The sequence below is a fragment of the Mauremys mutica genome, chromosome 13 (genome assembly GCF_020497125.1).
Source record: "Mauremys mutica isolate MM-2020 ecotype Southern chromosome 13, ASM2049712v1, whole genome shotgun sequence".
NCBI classification, from domain to species: Eukaryota; Metazoa; Chordata; order Testudines; family Geoemydidae; genus Mauremys; species Mauremys mutica.
The window spans coordinates 28,010,677-28,034,068 of record NC_059084.1 but is presented as its reverse complement, the minus strand read 5'-3'; the positions used below and the strand labels follow the sequence as shown (position 1 = coordinate 28,034,068).

At 49.9% G+C, this 23,392-nt stretch overlaps 1 protein-coding gene across 4 annotated transcripts in view; it reads right to left on the bottom strand.

Moving 5' to 3' along the window:
• NECAB3 (N-terminal EF-hand calcium binding protein 3) overlaps positions 1-23,392 on the bottom strand; it is a 131,844-nt gene that overhangs the window by 968 nt on the left and 107,484 nt on the right. Inside the window, exons 6-12 of one of the 4 annotated variants that reach the window (XM_044986670.1) lie at positions 10,412-10,548; positions 8,676-8,797; positions 7,642-7,721; positions 6,860-6,913; positions 6,213-6,325; positions 2,533-2,610; positions 1,977-2,068 (exon numbers count right to left, since the gene is read on the bottom strand). In XM_044986670.1, coding sequence (XP_044842605.1) covers positions 1,977-2,068; positions 2,533-2,610; positions 6,213-6,325; positions 6,860-6,913; positions 7,642-7,721; positions 8,676-8,797; positions 10,412-10,548 — 676 coding nt within the window. Of the gene's footprint in view, positions 1-1,304; positions 2,069-2,532; positions 2,611-6,212; positions 6,326-6,859; positions 6,914-7,641; positions 7,722-8,675; positions 8,798-10,411; positions 10,549-23,392 lie in introns of those variants that run through there. The other 3 variants (XM_044986669.1, XM_044986672.1, XM_044986671.1) reach the window with 3 other exon arrangements.

The following is a 23,392-nucleotide window of genomic DNA, read 5'->3' as shown; positions in this document are numbered from 1 at the left end:
AGACAGGGAGAGCTGGGTTCTACCCCAGAGACTTCCCCATGGCCGTGGGCAGGCAACTGACTCTGTCTGGGCCTCAGTTCCCCTTCTGTAGAATGGGTATAAGACCCAGGGGTTGCAGGATTGATTCACTGAGTGCTTTTAGAGCCTCAGGTGCTCAGTGCGGGGTAAGGTGGCTGTGGGGCAGGTGGGAGCCCCTCTGCTCACTCATCTCAGGACGAACTGCCCCCAGGCTCGCGGCCATGGGAATCTCATACCCCTCCCTGCCCTGGCACAGCACCAAGGCCACAGTCCACCCTGAGTTTTCACGCTGGCTAAACCGCACAGAAGTCCTGGTGAGTTTCGCCTGTGCAAGGATGTGAGGATCTAGCCCAGCAGGATCTCCAACCCCCTGGGTTGTTCTCCCACCCCACTAAACAAGGCAGAAATACTGGGACTAAATGTACTTAACACCTTGATCTTAACACTCCAGCACCAGCTCTGAGCCCTGCCCAGCACAGGGGCCTCTTCAGTTCATTTTGCTTGGCTGTGACAGCTTGATACACGGGCAGGGCCCCTTTAAGCCCAGCGACAGCCCCCTCCCTGCCAAGAACAGGAGATGTGCAAAAGGCAACCTCTCCCTCCAGAGCAGCGCTGGGTTCCTCCAGCTGAGCCCCACTGCTGCCATCCTCTCCCCGGGTCAGTTCTGGCGATGGCCTTGCTGGACGTTAGCTTCATGTTTTGCTGCTGACTCTTGCTAGGACAGCTCCTAATCACCGCTCAGCTGTGCTTTCCCCATAGGTCAGCAGGACGCACTGTGGTAGCTAGTGCAAGGAGCAATGACATTGCACTCCAAATCCCAGCCCTTCATAGGGCAAACGGTTGGGAGCAGGGGGCTGCATCAGCAGGACTGGAGCAAGGAGGAGGAACATGACAGCTGGGTAGAGAATATAGTCCAGATTAGCCACACCCTGAGCTCAGATTCCGGTGGGGCTCTGGGGCGATGGTGGACCTGGGCTGGTTTTTGTTTTACCTGCCCCTGCTTAAGGCTAGCTGAGGTTCTCCCTCAGTGCCCTTGCAATCAGGGAGACCATATTTCCAGAAGGCCTGAGGCCTGGGCTCCCTGCTAAATCTGCATTAAGGTGCTTTACAATGAAATTTAGGCACAAATCTGAGCGCTTGTCCCTCTGCTGACCTGCCTTGTGCTCCTCACACACAACTGGGGCAGGAAAATGTGACCACAATTTCTGTCCACAAATGGAAATGAGGCCTGAGCTACCCATTAGGGCCGCATCTTGGAATATAGGGCAGGGGCAGGGCTGGGAGTTCAATGCAGCAATTTAAGACAAGAGCCAGGTTGCTTTCAGAAGGGTTTTGCACCCACTTTGAGATTTGTGACCCAGGAAAGGCTGATAGGGCCATCGGAAAGCTGACCAAAAATACACCAGAGATGAAGGCAAACAGCATTGCAGTGTGTAGCATGCTTATCGCCTCTTGTAATAGTAACAGCTATTAATAAATCATACACATCACTGCGGTAGCTCTTTACACATTCATAGCTCTTTACAAGCCTTGACTAATTCATTAATCCTGCTTGTCTTTCTCTCTCTCTCGCCTGCTTCCTTACAGTTTACAGAGTAAATGTTGCAAGAGCTGGGGTGTTAGCCTCAGTGTTCTGGCCAAATTCATATTTGAACAGTTACATTCTGTCTCCTTAAATTCCTTCTCCAGCTAAGTTTACATCCTCACGTCCTGTTCTTAACTGTTGCTACTGTTGGGTAGTGTTGCTCTGTGTTGTTAAACAGCTACTGTGTTCCGCCGCAGAGCTGGATGCATTGCCGTGGTGGGTGAATGGATTCCTACAGTACTAAATGGGTGTATGCAGTACATAATGACATCAGTGGGCGTTATTCCTGAGTAAAGGTGGCAGGATGGAATCCATAGTTTGCAATTTCCGTTAGAGGCTCATCTCAATACGTTTGGGTGGAAGAGTACCCCACCTGGGAAGAGCATGGTGGTCACGAGCTCTGGAGACTCCAGCAAGTCAATGATGGCCCACTGGAACTTCTTGCTGCAGTTGGACTGCAAGTGACTGCAAAGCAATATGGAGAGTTAGGACAATGTCAAAGCCGGTATGATTGTGTCAGAGCCAGCCTGCACGTTGCTATACAGAGGTGGGGCAGAGCTGTTGTGTGGGTGTGCAAGAGAGGAAGAGTGTGCATGGACACGCCATGCATTCCCCAGAGCAGAATGCCTTCTGTCTCTAATGTGCTGATAGCTCACCCATCCACACGTGATGGTGGTTAGCAATCATTCACAATGCAAATGCCCCCTTGTGGTCATTTGATCCTGCTGCCCTGTGCAGATACAGTAGATGTAAATAACTAGACAGGTCAAATCAGGGAGGCAGTAGCCACTGGCAGGCGCAGGAAGAAGTGAAGAAGGGTGAGCATCCTGAATAGAAATCCCGTCTTATCTCTTTCACAAGAATTGCACTTGGATGCAGCCTTCCTCACCCCGGATACCTTCAGCAATGAATTGCAATTAGCCTCAAACCTTCTCCACGAAGTCACGTCCTGCCAGAACTCATAGAGAATGAAGCAGGCCTCGCTCGTTAGCTTGCGGGAAGACACGCTGCAGGGACAATAATGAATGCTCTCAGTACGGCAGCTTCTGGGATAAATGGGGCCATGCCGAGCAGCCAGCCTGGCTCCTGAGCCTTGGTGATTTATCTGCAGTGACTCACTGATGGGTTTTTTGTCTTGTATAGAAAAATAATATTCTTGTGAACATCTTAAAGAGCAGCAGTAGCATATAAATAAATGCACAACTCTGCTGCAGCCCCATTAAAGGTGATCGGCATGGATAGCACTGCATTCTGCAGGGGCCGCTACGTTCAGATCCCTTTCCACCCAAGCCATGTGGAGTACTGTGCAAGCAATAGACTGATGTGCAAAGAACCAGCACCTTTCAGCCTTCCATTGAGCAGTGCCAGCCCAACATGCTGGGGCATCACAGCTAGAGCAGGGCAGGAACTGGGTTTCCCAGCCTACAGACATTTTCAGGATACTTGGACAAAAAGTCAAAATCTTGAAAATTGTCACAAATTGAAAATCAGGGGGAAAAAAGGTCAGTTTGGAAATGTTTGGAAATTCATGGAAATGTTTTAATGATTTCAAAAGGTTTTGTTTCACTTTTGACCTTTTTGTTTAAAAAAATGTTGGTTTTTTTACTGTAATTAGCTTAAAATTTGAAAGAAAAACTTGTTTTGAATGGGAAACCTGGAATTTTTTGTTTGGAAAATGTCAAAAAGGGACGTTTCAATTCTTTACAAACTTTTTTTTTTTCAAAAATGTTTTGCATCAAGAACTGAACACATTGGTGCAGGGAACTGGAACGGAAGGATTAACAACACTTAGGATATGTAGAGCATTTTACATGTTCAAAGCACTGTACGGACTCATTAACTCATTCATGCTCACAGTTATTGGTCCCATTTTACAGAGGAAGAAAGCGAGGCAGAAAGCTGGAGGGAGGTGTTCAAGGTCACACCGTAAGAGAGTAGCAGAGCCAAGATGAGACTCCAGGCCCCACTGTTTGCTCACCCCACGCTTATATCTCTAACCTACACCAGCTTCCAGAGCGGTAAGTGCCTGACATGTTCACACAATGGGGGAGGGAGGGAAGAGAGAGCCCATACAGATTGTGAAATGCCTAAAGGAGAATTTACCATTCAACTGTAATGTAATTCTTTGGACTAAGAGAGGAACATAGACTCAATCCCTCTAACTCGCCCCCTGTGGAGCAAAGGTAACAATTACTGCAATCAAAAGAACAAACCAAACAGCAGAATCCAAGAGAGTGCAATTAACTCTGAGCTGTGCTGGAGCATCACAGCTGCTGTGCTCACAGAGTTACTCACTCACTGGGCCCTCAGAAGGCACTTGGTGAAAGGCATCAGAGAAACTTTACTTCTAGGCTAATCCAACTCGAGCGGCTCACCATTTTTCACGCAGCCGGCCTTCCGGCAGAAAAACACAGTTTCATTGAAACCAATCTTTTTCATAGGGAAATGACAATTCGGAGGAGAAATTACAACGTTCTTCCACAGCAAGTCCCATATGTTTTGTTTAAATCGAAAATCCGAAGTGACATTTTAAATTGACACAAAATGAAAATTTTCTATTTCCAACCAGTTCAAATCTTCCTGCAGGAAAACCGACATCTTTCAACTAAGCAACATTTTGAGACTTGCCACAGATACCCCGGGGAGCCTGGGGCAGAATCAGACACCACCCCCAGCTCTGGGTCATTTCTGCCTTGTTTTCAGAATTCAGCCCTTTTGGACTGCTGGGGTGAGGGATGTGCCTTTGGTTCAGACAGAGGCCTTCAGTCTCAGGGGCTCTCAGCCAGACACTTTTCACCTGCACTACTGTCCCTTTCAAACCAAAGGGGAATGGTGGACACAGTACTGAAATGTGATTGGTGTACCCCACCTCTCCCTTCCTCCCGTTATCTCTCATCTCATGCTGTGCCATTGCAATATATCATGGTACTCCACAGCTGTGATCAAAGCCAGGACTTTCAGCACCAAAACCACAGGCCTCCTTAGCTAGGAGTAAGTAGTTGGCTGTTACAGTTGCTGGGAGCACCCACTAGAGGGACACATGCTAAGTTGCAATCGGAGGTGTGACTGCAGCTCGTGTGGGCATTCCTGTGCCAGCTTTAATCTAGCTAGTGCAGCTAAAAATAGCAGTGAAGACAGGGATGTGGACCCTGGCACAGGCTGCACAAGTGTGCACAGAGCCCAGGGGGATGTACTCACATTACTAGCCCATGCTAGGATCTGGCTATCACTTCTTCCCTGTTGTTCAGAGTCGTGCTAGCTAGACTAAAGCTAGCACAGGTAGGCACTCACGTCTCTGACTCAGGAGCGGCAGAAGCGCCCTGAAAGTGGGGGGTGGGGCTACAGGTGCCTGAACTGAGGCCCAGCCCCCCTGCCATCTCTTCCCCCGAGGCCCCACCCCAATCCGCTCCTCTCTGCCCCCACTTTTAAAATGGGAGGGCCATGGCTCCCTGGCCCCCTCATTACGAAGCCCCTGCTTTGACTGCCATGGAGACAAACCCTCAGCCAAAATGTTATGCCAGTATAACAACACTCCATCCTTCCACAGCTCCTGCCAGCTGAGGCTCTCAAAGATACTTGCAAATACTAGTGATCAGACTCCCCTGTGAGAGAGTGATTACTGTGATTATTTTACAGACAAGGACACTGAGAGGCAACCAGGTTAACTAACTTGCTTAGGCAGCAAGTCAGTGACAGCGGAGAATCAGATTCAGGTCTCCTGAATCTCAGCTCCCTGCTGTGACTACCAGGCCACACTACCCATCATGCCCATAGCTCTCCAGTCATACCTCTGTGGCATGGTCAATGAATTCATCACCTATATACCGTGCTCCACAAAAGACACTTCTTTCAGCTCTGGCACTAAGGGACAGATTTTCAAAGTTATTGAGGTGCCTAAATGGGATTTTCAAAGGTGCTTAAGCAGTTTCGATGCCTAGGCCCAGATCTGCAAAGGTATTTAGGTGCCTAACTTCTATTGACTTCAATGGGAATGCAATACCTCCCTTCCTGAGATGTTTTGTTAATCCCACCGGTGCTGATCAGCATCTTTAGGTACCTAAATCCCTTTGAAAATCTGGCCCCAATTCCCCAATGGGAGCAGCTGTGGGGGGCACCTCCTTCCTTGCTTGGCAAAAGGGAAGAATGTACCCAATCTCTTCTTTCACGGGAAAAAAGAGAATTACAATATTGGGAGGAGGGGACTGAGTATCAAGACGCCTGGGTCTTTTTCAGCTCTGCCACCGACTTCTGGGATAAGATTTTGGTCAAGTTACTTAGCTTCTCCATTTCCAGTCTGTAAGAGGGATAATAATAATTCACAGCAATAACAGGAATACTTCCCTATCTGACACAGGTATCTAGTGTTGTAGCATTTCCCTACTTCTCAGGAGTGTTGCGAGGATGGATGAGTTAACGTCTGCATGGCGTCTCTGCAGTGCTGTACAGGTGCTAACCGTCATTATTTAGAGCACTTCCTTCATGTGTTGTGCGATTCCTGAATGCTTGGAATTTCAGGTGTAAGGTGTGAAGCACTGTGATCAGTGACATTACGGACACCCATATTTCCCCCAGCCAAATGTCTGATTCCACAGCTGCTCAGGAGACTTACTGTAAGCAGCGGCTCTGACCAGCTGTGACCTCTGTGTAGGATTGGAGTGCCTGGTGGAATCCCTCTAAGCCGCTCTCTGTCACTGACAGCTGTCTCTGAGCCACCAGGATGTGCTGCAGGGAGAGAGGGCACAGTCAGGACTCCAGGCCAAGCCTGCAGGGCCTTGCTAGAGGCAAAGGTGCCAACTCGTTGAGAGGGTCTCTACTCTTGCTCCAGGAGCTCGCTGGGGCTGCCCTTTGTACTACAGATTCGCCGCTCCCTCTGCTTCCCCCTGCCCATCACACTGCACGGTGGCTTATTAGTGCCCTTTCTTCACACACAGACCCATGGATGGAAACACGCTCTCCTCAGAGGAACCATTTAGTGGATGGAACTTATGCCCTAGTCTGCCCACCGTTCTGGTTCCCTTTTCTGCCGATCTGGGGCACAAGGGGTGTGAGAATGTGGAACAATGACTCCAGCTTCAGAACAAAGCCGGGAGCTCTCCCTGGTGAGTTCAACCAGGAATGTGCACATCTGTGTGTCAGTGCAGGGACAGGAGGCCTGTACCCATCTGCACCTGCACGTATGTGGAGGTGAGCGTGAGAGAGAATCTCTTTGTGTCTCTGTGCTAGCAATCAATGGAAAGCAGCAGGCCTAGAACTTACAGCATTTCTCCCTTTGCAAACAACTTCTTCTTTTAGAGGCTCCAGCCTTGGGCTCTGCATTTGTAGAAAAGCAAAACCATTACTAATACGAGAATTTGATTACAGGGGAAAACAAGGGTGGGGTCAGGGCCGGCTTTGGCTCCAGGCAGCTGGGGCAGCGGCCCAGGGCAGCCTGTCAGAGGGTGCTGTGGGCAGGGTTTGCCTGAGTCCCACCGGACCCACCGAGAGCCAGCTGGACTGATGGAGGAGGCAGGCAGGCAGGCCAGCAGCAGTGTCTGGAGAGGGTAGAAGGGCCCAAACTGCAGGAGGGCAGTTGCATGACCAGCCAGGTGACTCCTCCGGAGCAGGGGTGCCCTTCCATGGGGCCTTCAAGAGAATCCCCACTGGATATTAACCCACTGGCCAAACCAACTTGGGACTTGACAGAGCAGCAATCTGCTCCGGAGAGGCTGGGGACTTGAAGAACAAGGGGGGTGGCACCTCAGCAGAGCTCTGCAGGGAAGGTCGAGCGGTGAGCAGGAGGGGGGCCGGTGGGTCAGGACTGAGCTGTCCCAGACCTGAAAGAACAAGGGGTGCTCAGGTCAGGAGTGGGTCCATTAGCGGAGCTGTGCGGGGGCCCAGAACCAGAACAGCAGGGAGTGCTGCAGGCCAGGACTGAGGCGAGTCAGAGGTGATGCACTGGCTGAGATGCAGGGGCCCAGGCCCTCCCTCGGAGGGGGGCTGCGGGGTGGGGTTGAGCTGTATTACCAAATGCGGAACAAGTCTCCCCTCTGCCCACTCACCTTGCATTCCAGTTTGTCAATGAGCTGCTGTAGCCTGTTAATCTGAGCCGCCCACTGGCTGTCAGCTTCGACACAAGCCCCTAGATGGAATATTGACAGGGAGATGCCATTGTTAGCCAGGTTCACATGGGGACAGCTCAGTTCACCCACACCTGGGCTGTCTGCCCCAGCTCTTTGTATTGACTAGGTCCTCTGGCAGCAGGCCCAACAGACTGAGAAAGTGGTGAACCTTTCTTGCTGCCTTTTAGCGCTTAGGGGACAGATTTATTTGGCATTTATTGGCTCTGGAAGGCAGACAATATTTTACTCTCTTTCTGTCTAAATAATACACCCTTCCTTTAGACTGCAGGCAATGTCTGCAATGTCTGGATTTCACTGCCAGCGGGATGGGAGCCCTTTGGATTTCTTGTGATTTATGCGACTACAATGAGCCGATCCTGGTCCCACTGACGTTAATGCCAAAGTACCAGCTGGGGTTCAGCTAAGCATCCAGAGGTGCAGGTGCTGATCTGAACTATCTCCAGGGACTGCTGGATGGGTGGGGACAGGAGGGGAGCAGGAAGGCTGTGGGGTGGTATGGATTGGGTGGGGCAGGCAGGGCTTAGAATCATATGGATACATTTCTGAACATTTGGGTCTAAACCAGACCCAAACTCTGATCCTTACTCCGAAGGAGACTGAGAAGCTCCAACTAAGTACAGATAGGATGGTCCCCAGAACATCAGCACTGGTGTCCTTCCTGGCAGTGGGACTGCATACAGAACAATGGCCTGATCTGACTTCCTCCAGAACGTTGGTTCAGATATTTCCCCATCCCTCAAGCTATGCCAAATCACAGAAAGACACACGAGGCTTCCTTGAACTCGAGCATTATAATTCACATCCCGTCAGGAAAGCAGACTCAGAGCCGGTGTTCACACCCTGCCATGTTTCATTGCAACCCACATCGCTACCCTCCAAAGGCAGCAAGGTCCCAAGAGACAGGCGGCACAGTGGCAACGGCTTCTCCCTCATCTGCCTGGCCCTGCCAATACCTGTAGTAAGCATCCCGGAGTAGGGATCCGTTGGAGACAAGCAGACGGTCTTCTGAGCTCTGCGCCCACATCTCCTGCCAGATCTCGGGCCAATGAAGACTTCAGATTTCTTCAAGTCTTTCCTAAAAACAAAAAAGATGTACTCAGCGCAGCCCGCTGGCTACATCCTTCCCTGTGTCTGCCACCACCGGCTTCACCGTGGGAATGGGGTGTGCAGGCACCACACAGAGGCAGGGAAACTAGCGAGACAATCATGTTTTCACTAATAGAGATCTATTGGGGGCCGGATCCTGAATGTTAGATGACATCAGAAGGAAGAAACCAAGACCTTCTGGCTGAGCAGAAAGAGCTCATGTTCTAATACAGGCATATGTGCTGCCCAAATGTTCAGACATGGCAGATTGACACAGTCGCACCCACTTCTGGGTCTGCACATGAATGCTCAAATGACAACAGAAAAACAGCTCAGTCACCCAGGAGCGTCTCAGACATGATCCGGAGCAGTGCTGACTGAGTGCTCAAGCCCCACTCACATCTTACTAGGTGCTTCTTCGAGCAAACTCCCTTTCAAGTCAGCTAGTGGCTGGCCTGGAGCAGGTGGACTGAGCAGTGCAGCGCCTGTGCTGGGGACCAGTTGAACTGAAGCAGTTGGGGCAGGCAGTGCCTGGGTTGTTTTTTCAGTGATCTGCACAATTCTCAGGGTACAGCGACACTGCACACTCCTTACAGCAGCATGTAGAGGGCAGACACTGCCTGCCCCCTTAACCCAGGAATAAATAGCAGTGCTGGTGATGAGACACTGCTTAGGTGAGTAGAGCAAAGACATGCCAGAGCCTTTGGCTAAGTACTTTACATGGCTTTCTGCATGCCCAAGCAGTGCCTCTCCCATGACACTGCCATTTTAGCAACGTAGCATCCTGCTGCTTCCCCTTGTCAGTGCCCTTCCCAGACACAGTGAAAGGCTCCGGCAGTGGGAAAAGGCTCTGGCAGCTCCTTGGGATGGGAAAAGGCTCTGGCAGTGCAGAAAGGCTCTGGCAGCTCCTTGGGGAGGGAAAAGGCTCCGGCAGTGAGGAAAGACTCCGACAGCAGGGAGAAGGCAATGGGGAAAGCAGGTCCCTGCTGCTGGAACCTTTCCCCACTGCCTCCCCTGGCCAGAGCCTTTCCTGGTCACATGCAGCCGTGCAGCGCAGTGTGGACTCAGCCTGCCCTTCACTGCAGTGTGTAGCTACACATGCACTACACGCCACCACCAGCGACATGCAGTGTAGACACAGCCTCAGCGGAAGACCCAAAGGAGCACGTCAGCAGAACAGGGGTCCAATCCAGAGAGCACAGTAAGAGCGTGTCCAAGTGCCTCCAGCCTCTGGCCCTCACTGGAGCGGTGTTTCCTCAGCTCTCTAGTAATGGGCCTGTTTGCTGGTAACAAAGGGGGCAAAGTGGGTCACGGGGCTCAGGAACGAAGCCAACGAGGAGCAGAACATGCAGCATCACATGGGAATGAGAGGTCCCCTAACTCTGCGGGTCAGCTGTGTTAATATGCAGGCACTGGGAGTTGTGTTTTGTAGCATTAACACCCTGCTGCAAGAGGGGCTCTCTTGGGAGGCCATTAGCCCAAGCCACATTGGGAACCAAGCACAAAAGGGTGGGTCCCAAATACACACCTCACCATGGGCCACGCTCCCAACCTCCCCTGGGTGCCGCTATAGGCTGCCCCACGCCAGCCGCCCCGGCATTACCTCTCCCACCCGGCCTGCTCTTCGATTGTGTCTGAGGCGCACTCCAGCGAGGCCTGCAGGGTCTGCAGCTGGGTCCTGGTCTCCCGTAGCAGGAAGCGGGTCACAAACTGCTCCATCTTGGAGGAACTCTCGTACTCCTGTGGGGAAGGAGAGAGAGGGAACGTCACACCTGCCGCCGGATCATGGGTGCTCCAGGAGAGCTCTCACCTGGGCTGCAGCCACCTCTCCTGCAATGGCCCAGGCCCGTCTCCCTCCCACTCACTGGGACTTGGCACAATAATGGTGCTGCTGTCCAAAATGCTCCGGGCACTGGACAACCATTCAGAGCCCCTCCCAAGCCCCCAGTCAGAAAGGTTAATGCATTCCCACTTATCAGGTGGGAAACTGAGGCACGAGCGGAGTGAGTTCATGCTTGGGGCAGGTGAAAACATATAAAAATGTTGCAGACTTTAATACTGGGTTGGCTTTGCTTTCCTGTAAAGACCTTAGAGCCTTGAGATAAGTGCTGGGAACATCAAAATCTATAAATGTCTTGTCCAAGGTCACGGAGAAAGTCAGTGGCAGAGCCTGGGACAAGAACTGAGGAATCTCAGCTCCCAACCCTCTGCCCTAACTACTCGCTTGTACAGCTTCTTGTGTTCAACAGAGCTGGATATAGGCAAGGCAGCTGGTAGCTCTTCACCTCCCCATTGATCACACTAGAGATGATCGTGGGCCGTGGGGTGGAAGTGGGCAATTTAAAACAGAAATCAGATTAAAGGGAAACCACAGCTGGCCTCCTCTCATCAGGCACAGTCAGCTCCAAATTGCAAGGAAGCTAATGGCATTTTCACAGGTCAAACTCTTCAGGAGTTCTCATTCCCAGGCTCTCAGCAGCGCTGGATATTGAATGCACTGCTGTGGAAAAGGGAACCATTCGGCAACAATCAGCGGCTCTCTAGTGCAGTGCAAAACTCAGTTACTAGCTGCAGAAGGGATCCCTAGGACAAACAGCACAGCACAGCGAGCATCGATGGGCCTCCCCACTGGCAGCTTCACGGAGGCCAAGGAGTCAGACTGAATGGGCCAGAGAGCCAAACACCTTCCTCGAGCCCAGAGGCAGGTGGGGCAGCACGGCAGAGCATGCCCTGTTGCTATCCTGGTGTGCTTGTTGTGGGACCAACAAAAGGCCAGTTCTCAACCGGGGGTACACAGAGGCCTTCCGGGAGTACATCAACTCATCTCAATATTTGCCTAGTTTTATAACAGGCTACATAAAAAGCTCTAGCAAAGTCAGTGCAAACTAAAATTCATAGACTCTGATTTGTTTATACTGCTCTGTACACTATACATTGAAATGGACGCACAATATTTATATTCCAATTGATTATTGGACCCATTATTCAGTACTAATGTGCTGGGACACTTTTGTATTTTTATGTCCGATTTTGTAAGTTTTAAAGTAAGGTGAAACTTGTGGGTACCCAAGACAATTGAGACTCTTGAAAGGGGCACAGAAGTCTGGAAAGATTGAGAACCACTGGACCAGAGTCCCCAGGGCAGCCCATCCGGCACCTCTCCCCATCGCCGAATCCACACACCCCTCCCGCAAAGAGAATCATTTGAAATTGTCATTGCATTGGCAGGGACTGGACCCGCAGCTTCTTTCCTCTCAGATTAAACTCAATACACAAATGCAACTAACGAGTAGGTCAAATTTATCCTTGGTTTAACTCCACGGACTTCCAAGGAATGGCAACAGGCAAGAATATGGCCCTCTGTGTGCTGGACCACGCACAATATGAGAACCATTGAGCTCAGCCAGCAGCCGGGAGACTGGAGGAGTCTCTGCCTTCAAGGATACATAGCACTTCTGGCTTGAACTAACCCGGCCTGGACTCTGTGAACCAAATTCAGACATTCATCAGCCCCATTGGTGAGAGATCTCAGACCCAGGACAAGGCTTTGCCTCATAAGAGCTAAAGTTTCCAGTTGCAGTTCAAAGTGACACAAGCAAAAGTTTGAGAATAGGCTTTTTCTATAAAATCCATATAAAAATATCCCACTGTTACCATGTTATCTGGTTATCTGTCTGTGGAAGGAGGTGAGAGATGTCCCATATCCATAAGCCATTTCTTATGTCCTTATGTTCTGGGCATCCTGATGGCCAATGTAGGAGAGAATTCAAGGGATATTTTTTAAACACAGATAAAATCATTTTTACTCCTAAAACTGGAAACAAAATATACCCAACATTTACAGTGAAAATCAGAAACTGATAAATATCCGATAACTATAACACAACAGAAATTCTCCTGATTGGTGTCCTGATTCAGTGATCCAGCCCTATTAAGCAAAACACCCCGGCACACACTTAACTTTAGGTATTTGCTTAAATCATGTCAAGTCCAATGGAAATTTCACATATTCTTAAGTGCTTTGCTGAACTGAGGCCAAAGACAGAGCATTGTAGAGCAGGAGTGATCATGTTCCTTTGATAGCCTGTTGTTATTCAGATTGTAAGCAGAGGTGAGCCACAAAATATATGTGGCATACAGCTAACACTCCTTGTTATGGAGAATAAAGCTGACGAGAAAGGCATGGGAACTTTAATAATATTATATGCTTCTCTAGCACTTTTCCCAGGAATCTCAAAGTATTACGCCTCGCAACAGCCCATCTCCTGGGCAAATATTTACTACGCCCACTTAACAGTGTCATAGTATCACAGTCCATCTTAAACAGGAGATGATTATTAACCAAAACTTCTACAACTAGAGTCACAGACCAACAGGCTTTCACCTAGCTTGAGTTCCAGCTTTCTTTCTCTTGTTTACCATCCTGTCTGGAATACTATACAGCACACAGAGATATCCAGCAGCTGAACTATATGCTGCAAATAAACATACTATTATAAGCAGAGGGAGGATCTGAGATACTGAAAGTGACTTGCTGAAGGTCACACAGCAAATCAGTGGCAAGGCTGGGAAGAAATCCCAGGGATCCTGATGCCCAGTCACCCGCTGTAGCTGCTAGACACCACTTCTCCTACAGACACTGAGCTAAGGCCATCACCTCCTGCAGGACACTGATATGACAAAAGAGCTTACTTCACCACAGAAAGGTGAAATAAACATAACACTTTCCCATGAAAGAACCCAGAGAATTAGGTGCAGACAGTGAAGGGGAATATGACTGGAGCACTGGGAAGAATGGAGATAAACAGTGGAATTTAGAAAATGCTCCCTCAGGAAAATCACGTGGCAGTACAAAGGGGAAGAACTGGTACTGGGATTTAGCTTCCGCTCAGGTGACATTCCTGTGACGCTTCCCACGAGTGCCCCATGTTGTGAGTCACCTTGCTACCACTTGCCCTTAGTGTAAGGAACCTTGTTTCTGCCTGCCACGAGTCAGCTCCCTACTCCACCGGCCATGGGCAACACAAACCAACCCCTTGAGGCCCTGCAGGCCCTGCTGTCAGTCTGCAGGTCAGTGACTGGCACATTCCAGCCCTGGAGCCCTCCGAGCTTCTCCCTGCAGTGCCCAGCCCTATGGCCACCAGACACCTGCAGCATTCACAGATTAGCTGCTTCCAAAGAAACAGCCCAGCCCAGCCCACCAGCTCCACCTCAGATCCGCTCTAGTCTATGCCTCAATCATGCCTGAGCCTGGTGCAGGGGCACAAGAGGGGGAAGGCATGGGAGGAAGGGCCATCCATCCGCACACAGCAACATGGCGGCAGCATACACAGAGTGTAGAGGGTGAGCACATAGCACGGGATGGGGCAACGCCAGCTCCGGACTCTCGAGGAGGCACTGATTTGCATGCACCCCCATGCACTGCAGGGTGTGGCTGGGACACACAACAGTCCTCAGCCAGAGTTCCTTGTGAGGGAAATGGACCCAGCGCCATCACAAGAACACACTGGGGCAGGCTAATGGGTTTTACTGGCCTGGGGAGCAGCTGTGGGCCTGGGGCTGCTCCTGTTCATCCCATTCATTCATCACTTTATCAATCCTGTTGGCATCTTCTTCCCTGCTGCCCCTGCACCAGGTGGGCACGATGGCAGAGTGCTGATGGCTGCCACGGGAGCGGGTTAGGGCCCCCTTTCTGAACTAAAGGGATGCATTGGGATGAATTTCACAGCATACGAAGAGGAGACGACTCAGCTCTTTGGAGACCACGAGCATGAATTCGTCTTCCACATTTGTTTAGAAGGCAGCATAGAATCATAGAATCATAGAATCTCAGGGTTGGAAGGGACCTCAGGAGGTCATCTAGTCCAACCCCCTGTTCAAAGCAGGACCAAACCCAACTAAATCATCCCAGCCAGGGCTTTGTCAAGCCTGACCTTAAAAACCTCTAAGGAAGGAGATTCCACCACCTCCCTAGGTAACCCATTCCAGTTCTTCACCATCCTACTAGTGAAAAAGTTTTTCCTAATGTCCAACCTAAACCTCCCCATCTGCAACTTGAGACCATTACTCCTTGTTCTGTCATCTTCTACCACTGAGAACAGTCTAGATCCATCCTCTTTGGAACCCCCTTTCAGGTAGTTGAAAGCAGCTATCAAATCCCCCCTCATTCTTCTCTTCTGCAGGCTAAACAATCCCAGTTCCCTCAGCCTCTCCTCATAAGTCATGTGCTCCAGCCCCCTAATCATTTTTGTTGCCCTCCGCTGGACTCTCTCCAATTTATCCACATCCTTCTTGTAGTGTGGGGCCCAAAACTGGACACAGTACTCCAAATGAGGCCTCACCAGTGCTGAATAGAGGGGAATGATCACATCCCTCGATCTGCTGGAAATGCCCCTACTTATACAACCCAAAATGCCATTAGCCTTCTTGGCAACAAGGGCACACTGTTGACTCATATTCAGCTTTTCGTCCACCATAACCCCTAGGTCCTTTTCTGCAGAACTGCTGCCCAGTCATTCGGTCCCTAGTCTGTAGCAGTGCATGGGATTCTTCCGTCCTAAGTGCAGGACTCTGCACTTGTCCTTGTTGAACCTCATCATATTTCTTTTGGCCCAATCCTCTAATTTGTCTAGGTCCCTCTGTATCCTATCCCTACCCTCCAGCATATCAACCACTCCTCCCAGTTTAGTGTCATCTGCAAACTTGCTAAGGGTGCAGTCCACACCATCCTCCAGATCGTTAATGAAGATATTGAACAAAACCGGCCCCAGCACCGACCCTTGGGGCACTCCACTTGATACCGGCTGCCAACTAGACATGGAACCATTGATCACTACCCGTTGAGCCCGACCATCTAGCCAGTTTTCTATCCACCTTACTGTCCATTCATCCAGCCCATACTTCTTTAACTTGCTGGCAAGAATACTGCAGGGGTAGGGCTAAAGTAAAGGTCAGAGGTCATTGAGGGAATCAGGACAGGGAGTGAGGGGACTCTGAAGAGTGGGCTAGATAGCCACACAGCCATTTTCCACGCCATCCACCACTTCTGTGGTGGTCAGGTTCATTGGTGCTATTACACTGGGAGTAAATTGGTGCAACCGAGGGCAGAATCCAGCCCCTGAAGCTCAGGTGATGCTTAGCTGAGAGATCAAGCTGGAGATTTCACAAGAGGAAGATTTTTGAGGCTTCTGGTGCAGGGAAGCAATTCCACTGGCTACCTGCAGCCCTTGCTAACAACCCGGGAGCACTAAAGGGAAGCTCTCCACACATTCCCCTTCCCGTAGCTCACAGGTTTCAAGACCTCCGTGATCTTTTACATCCATGCCTGGCACTCTCCCTTTACTGTTCGTTCCTGGCTGACAGCCATCCGTTCCACAGGCCAGAGGAGGAAAGCTGTGGGGTATCTCAGCCTTGTAGCTCAAGTTTTCATTAGAAGGGCAAATTGAGAGTTGGGATGAGGAAGATATTCTCTTCACAGCACAGAACTGGAATAGTAAATGCCCTCAGGCATTTTACCCCTTCCTCTCTAGCATCAGGCACTAGCCATTGTTAGAGACAGGACATCAGTCTACATGGGACCATGGGTCTAGTCTGGTCTTGACAATTCCTAAAGTCCTAGACAGGTGGCACATACTCCTCCAGATTGTCAGCCAGGAAGAGGTCACTCTCATTCTGCAGGCCATGGCCAACTCACATTCACCAGATTACTTCATTACCTACTGCAGCTGGGGAAGAATGCAGAGTCCACATCAGAATTATCTGGGGGATACCCTGGGCGGTCACTGTGACATCATGCTGAAGACTCTGGGAATCTGTTCTACAGATGGGGAGGCAAAGCCCCTAAGGCTTAAAGAAGAGAATCAGAATTAGCCCTTGCAAGCTGCAGAGCAAAAGGAGATAATCAACACAGCTCCATGGTCCAAAAGCTGTGGAGGCCATCTTCTGTTGGATCAGCCCTCTCCTACTCAGCAGAACTTCTCCATATTCAGGCAGTTATGAGCTGAATTTCTTTCAAACTATTATAGAAAAAAAAATCAACAGTTCCCAGCCATGTCAGGCAACTTTCCCAGGTCCTTTTCATACTAAGACTGGCTGCACCACTCATTGCCTGCCACCGCCCATTCACGGGTGCAATGGAACTTGGGCACTTGCAGATGAACCTGGAGTGAGGAGCAGTGCAAACACCATTCTGGACAGATCATGAACTGAATGGGATGTGGTAGTGGCAGGCACCGATATCCAACAAAAGCATTAAGGCAGAGATTAGGGCCCAGACCCAGAAAGATATATAGGCTCCTGGCTTACATTGAAATCAATGGCAGTTAGGAGCCTAAACACCTTTGCTGGGGATCTGGGCAGAGAAGCCTGAAGTGCTACCAAAAGCTTCTGAAGTACTAGTAGTGATGCATGTGCCAAAGGCTGGGAACCCCAGGGATAAATACCCGCACAATGAAATTCTGCAGGTTGCTGCTGAATATGCATATGCGTCATGAGCCTTCAGAGTCAGTCTGGCTGCTGGGCAGAACAAGGCTATTGCCACCAGCATTTCCAGAAGCAGACATTCATCAGTGACTGCTAATTACGGACCAAGACACTGCCAATTCAACAAGGACAAGTGCAGAGTCCTGCACTTGGGATGGAAGAATCCCATTTACTGCTACAGGCTGGGGACTGACTGGCTAAGCAGCAGTTCTGCAGAAAAGGACCTGGGGATTATAGTGGACAAGAAGCTGTATATGAGTCAGCAGTGTGTCCTTGTCGCCAAGAAGGCTAATGGCATATTGGGCTGCATTAGTAGGAGCATTGCCAGCAGATCGAGGGAAGTGATTATTCCTCTCTATTCAGCACTGGTGAGGCCACATCTGGAGTATTGCATCCAGTTTTGGGCCTCACACTACAGAAAGGATGTGGACAAATTAGAGAGAGTCCAGCAGAGGGCAACGAAAATGATTAGGGGGCTGGGGCCCATGACTTAAGAGGAGAGGCTGAGGGAACTGGCTTATTTAGTCTGCAGAAGAGAAGAGTGAGGGGGGATTTGATAGCAGCCTTCAACTACCTGAAGGGGGGTTCCAAAGAGGATGGAGCTCGCCTGTTCTCAGTGGTGGCAGATGAGAGAACAAGGAGCAATGATCTCAAGTTGCAGTGGGGGAGGTCTAGGTTGGATATTAGGAAGCACTATTTCACTAGGAGGGTGGTGAGGAACTGGAATGGGTTACCTAGGGAAGTGGTGGAATCTCCATCCTGAGAGGTTTTTAAGGCCTGGCTTGACAAAGCCCTGGCTGGGATGATTTAGTTGGGTTTGGTCCTGCTTTGAGCAGGGGGTTGGACTAGATGACCTCCTGAGGTCTCTTCCAACCCTAATCTTCTACGATTCTATGAATGAGCAGAATCCTACATTAACACCAGCTACAGCAGCTTCCTGCCTGTTCAATTTCTCCTTATAAATATGCTAATAATCTATTTCTTTCACATTCCCCTTCTTTCAAAATGCCATGTGCCTGAGATGTAATAAACATGCTTTGTTCTGAGCCCTGTAACACTGTCCTCCAGAGGTGCCAATGTTGCGAGTCAGGCTGCTGCCAGTGGCTCTGCATCCCCAAAGTGGCATTGGCAATTTGATGATCTCCCTTCCTAGTTAATGACCGTGCAGCAACACAGAGAGGGCTGGGAAGCCAGAAGACACAGGACCTGTGGTGCTTGCAAACTCAGCTCCTGATCCCCAGTCAGCTTGGACACCTTCCCTTTGCAAGGAAATGCTTATTCAACTTTGGTGATGATGGGTGTAGAACCTGGAGGTTGACCTAGAAGAGGGACAAACTGAAGGGAGATCAGAGGAGATCACTTAAAATGATTTAAAGTCTGGAAGAACTGTCACACGAGGAAAGCTTAAGGCATGCGTCACTACTGAGCCTGTATTCAGTGCTTTGCAATCATTAATTAACCCTTGCAACATGCCTTGACACAGATGACATTGCATCAAAGAGATTAGAGATGTTAGGAGATTTGCTCAGACCCACAACGTGAGTGGCAGAGGAGAGAATCACTGCCCTGTCCAGAACCTAATCCATTGCATCTGACTGCTGAGTGCAGACAGAAGAATGACCTACAAATATCTGGACAGTCTATCAATGGTTCCTGAGGAGGCAAGAGAATTTCTGGAGGCGGTGCAAGGGGACAGAACTAGAAGTAAAGGGAAGCATTTGAGACAAGGAACGTTTAGGCTAAATATCAGGGAAGAGTTCCTAATGGTAACATCTCTCAGCCTCCCAACCAAGTGGCGAATCAACCTCACACGGGGCATTTGCAACTAGACTATGGATTATGTGCTATTAAATATACTGGAGGCGACAATCCTGAGTCAGCCAAGGAGATGGATTAGGTGTGTCATAGCAAGTCTTCTGTGTCTTCTGGTTGCATGGCTAAAACTGGTCCAGGTTACTCCAAGGTTCTTTTTCATTCTTAGATCCATTTAAAAGAACAGTGTCTGGATTTCTCTCCTTCTCAGGTACTTTTTCCTTCTCAAGTTTTTTAGCCGCCTTTGTTTCTCTTAAAAAGCAGATGATGACTCTGGGAATGCCACAGAAAATATTATTCGGAAATAGAACTTTACATGCTGGCCTGCTCTTCTGCATTCACCATTTGGGAGTATCTGGTGACCTGGGGGCAGTTTTGCACTTTCAAGGTGTGTGGACTGAGCTGCTGTCAATCAGAGATCTAACTAACTACCTGGCACGTGGCCACAACTGAGGTAGATGGCTACATAACATCAGACTGGTGGGGCTTTTGCATGAACGCAGCATTTCCCACCTGAAGCTATAAGCCTTTTTGCATCATCACATTGTCTTCTCAGCTGAAAGATCAAAACCAAAGATCAGGGCTCAAGTAGGAAGTGACAGGTTACCATTTGCCTGCAGCCAGAGCAGCTGGTGCTGTGATCCTATCAACTAAGTAGCACTGGGACATGGCCTATACTTGGATGGGAAACCTGCAAGGGACATTGGGTACTGCAAGTAGTGATGCTGGTAGTTCACTAGGAGTGTTCTGCCTTCTGAGTCTATTCTGAGTGTGGCAGTAGGGGGCTGCTAGGGATGCTAAAGGTTTTCCTGATCACTGGTAGATCCCGTGTCAATTTTTGCAAGAACAGGGATGTTAAACCAGCATCCTGGACACTTTGCCTTCCTAAAATTCATCCATGTGCTTCACTGGATCCGGGACTTGTCTCTACTTTCTATCCCAAAGCGCTGAGCCGTGTGGCACTTTGTGCTCTGCTGCATTACACATAGGTGATCCCATCTCTAAAATAAAGGGCCAGATCCACGTCACTTATGCCCTCTAAACAATACTTTAGTCTGGACTGTCTTTAATGAGACCACTCAGCAAAACTACACAATATGAGTGACTCGCACTGGGCCAGCTCATTATCAGGCAGGGCTGAGGGAAGGAACGAGCTGCATGTGGCACAAATTGATTTGAGGGTTTCCTTAGCATCATTCAGATCCACCCAGTGCAATCTGCTCCCAGCGCTCCATGCCTTGAGGAGTTCACAGACAGGCACACACAGAGCCTGGCCTCTTTCTCTCAATGCCAGGGAAGGGCATCCAGGGGATAGGCAGCAGGACAATGGGACCCAATGGGCCAGGCAGCCTCAGAGACACCTCATCCATTGTAAAGTCACATCTATGCCCACGGTTGACATCACAGAAGCTCCTTGACTTCTGATACAACTGGCTCAGTAGGGGCAGTACCAGCTGGCTCGGAAGGAATCACAAGATGGGCAATTACAACTCCAGAAAGAAGGTGAAAAAAGCAAAGCAAGAGAAGAAGAAGTGCCCAGATCTGGAGAAGGAAAAGGAGAAAGGGCGACTGGTTATCTATCTGAAAAAGAACAAGTCCACTGTAAGTGCCAGCTGGTGACTCGCCCGAGCTACAAGGTCATCCACACTAATGCTCTCCGACAGCTTCACACCCCACCTGGCCACACCCCTCGTCCCACACAACATGCACAGTCGTTCCCCACACAACTGCCACAGACAGACACACGCCAGGCTCCACTCCCCTACCACTATCACCGCGTTCCATCTCTCCTGTAGAGTGACCAGGAAGAGGCTGACTGCTGTGTGGACTTGTGTCATAACCAGGTTTCAAAACTATAATAACTGGCCCTGGGCTAAGGCCCTTCTCTAGGTTTTTGCTGGCCCCGAGATGACTTTCTTTTGGGGGGAGGGGTGCATTACGCTGGTGAGTCGGGTAGGGGGTTGTACATTTTGATACTGTTTGCCGCATTGTACAGTGCCCAGGAATGCTGGTGACAAGAACCATCATGAGTTCCTAATTGACAATGTATTTGTATTAATCCTTCTTGAATAATCGGAATTCGAGCCCCTAGGCCAGCCACTGTCTCTCGCTCTCGGGGAAACAGGAAACCAAAACCCTGGGCAGGGGGACTGGGGAATGGTCCCCTAAAACACATCCATAACCCAGGGAAAGTCCCCAAGGACCATCACCCTCTTTGCCTAATAAGAAGCCTTGGAATTTCCCGTCAGCCAACTAGCAAACACCCTGCCCCTGGGGTGACTGTGAAGGGACCGGTGACACTATGAAGGCACTTTCTGGGAAGTAGCTCCAGTGTAGCTTCACTCTGTGGAACCATTAGCAGCGTAACTGACCACGTCTGCTCTCCAGGAGCGCCTGGCCGAGGCTGGAGAGCTGAAATGGGAGGTCCCGAGCACCAGGGAAGCGGCCCACGCCAATGTGACAGAATCCGTTGTTTGTTTCATTTATTCTACAGATCAAAGCCATGCTGATTCCTCCTCTTGAGAAGCTGTCCCACAGCCCAAAGACCCTCTCTGTGATCACCCTCTCTCCTGGTAGCAAAGTTAACATCTTTGGCAGATCGGAGCCAGGCAGCAAGAGGGGAGAGGTTCCCCGGCCACCACAGCCGTTCCCCTCATCAACACGACTGGGAGCCGGAGATGGGGACATCCAGAAGATGAGGAGGATCCTGACCCTGTTTTTTTTGGTGGAGTCTGACAAGGCCGAGGAAGGAGATTCCCTGGGCTCCAAAAACAGGGTGAGGTTCTGGTACACCGTACACCCAGGCGCTGTGAGTGGATGGCCCAGGCTGTGAGCAGCCCAAGGAGCGTTGCTGTCTCCAGCAACACTACAGCGCACGCTGGAACCAAGGAACCCATGGAAGGGGGAAAATAAACCAAGCCGAGCATCTCAAATGACTGGCTGTGTTTAGTATGTGCTCTGGGGCATGGGAGGAAGGCAAGAAATATTAGAACTTTACACTAAGGGACTGGCACCAATGCAGTCCTTGACTGGAGAGAAGGCCTCCAGGAGACAGTGCAGGAGGTGGGGGATGGGGTGGGAGGTGAGAAAGAAATTGGCTCTACAAAGTGAGTGCTGCCAAGCTAGCCCTGGAGACAGCTCCCTTCACAGCCTTTTGGGGGTTCCAAGAGGTGAGTCAACCAATGAGAAGGATGGCAAGTGAAAAGGCAAAATGCTTGGGAAGAAATTCCCATTGTATAAAGAGGGGATAGGAGCCTCCGCTCTATCAGCTGAGAGCTAAGAAGGTGTGGGTTCCTGGCTTTCCTGGTGGAGTGGGAAGTGCAGGGCCAACTGCTTCCACGAGCAAACCTCCGGAATACGGACATACAGGGACGTCCATTCTGCATCGAGAGATGTCATAGAGCATTGTTAACCAGAGAAACTGGGGCTAAGAAAATGCTGGCACCTGGTCAAAACAGTGGACTGGAAATCAGTCAGGGATCAGGAGTTACAGTAGTGTATATAGCAAGATGGGAGGCTTAGTGTTCCTATAACATCCCTCTGTCGTGACTGATAGAAAGCAACAAAAGCGTTGCTGAACCATTTAACATTGGCTTTTATTAGAAACTCATGCTGGAAAGTGCTTTCCTGTCTGCTACAAACTATCCTTTGCTCTCTCTCCTTGTCAATCTGTGCTGCTAGTCACGCTCCGGAGTGGAGTTATATAATTGTGCAGTGCAGTCACACTGCGTGAACCAGGAGACAGCCCCAGCAGAAAGAGCTTTTTGAAGAGTAAAAGAAATTTGGATGTTGCCATCCTCTTTCTCCCCAGATCAGCGATCTTTAACTTCAGGAAGGAGAGACCCACAAAGCAGGGTTTTGGTGAATAAGAAAGCCACATCCCAGAAGCTGGTAGAATCACAAAATAATAGAAATGTAGGGCAGGAAGGGGCCTCAAGAAGTCATCAAGTTCAGTCCCCTGTGCTGAGGCAGGACTAAGTAAATCTAGACCATCTCTGCCAGGTGTTTGTCCAACCTGCTCTTCAAAACCTCCAGTGATGGGGATTCCACAACCTCCCTTGGAAGCCTGTTCCAGAGCTTAACTGCCCTTAACGTTAGAAAGTTTTTCCTAATATCTAACCTAATTCTCCCTTGCTGCAGATTAAGCCCGTCACTTCTTGTCCTACCTTGTGTGAACACGGAGAACAACTGATCACAGTCCTCTTTACAAAAGCCCTTAACATATTTGAAGATTGTTATCAGGTCCCCCTCAGTCTTCGTTTCTCAAGACTAAACATACCCAGGTTTTTTA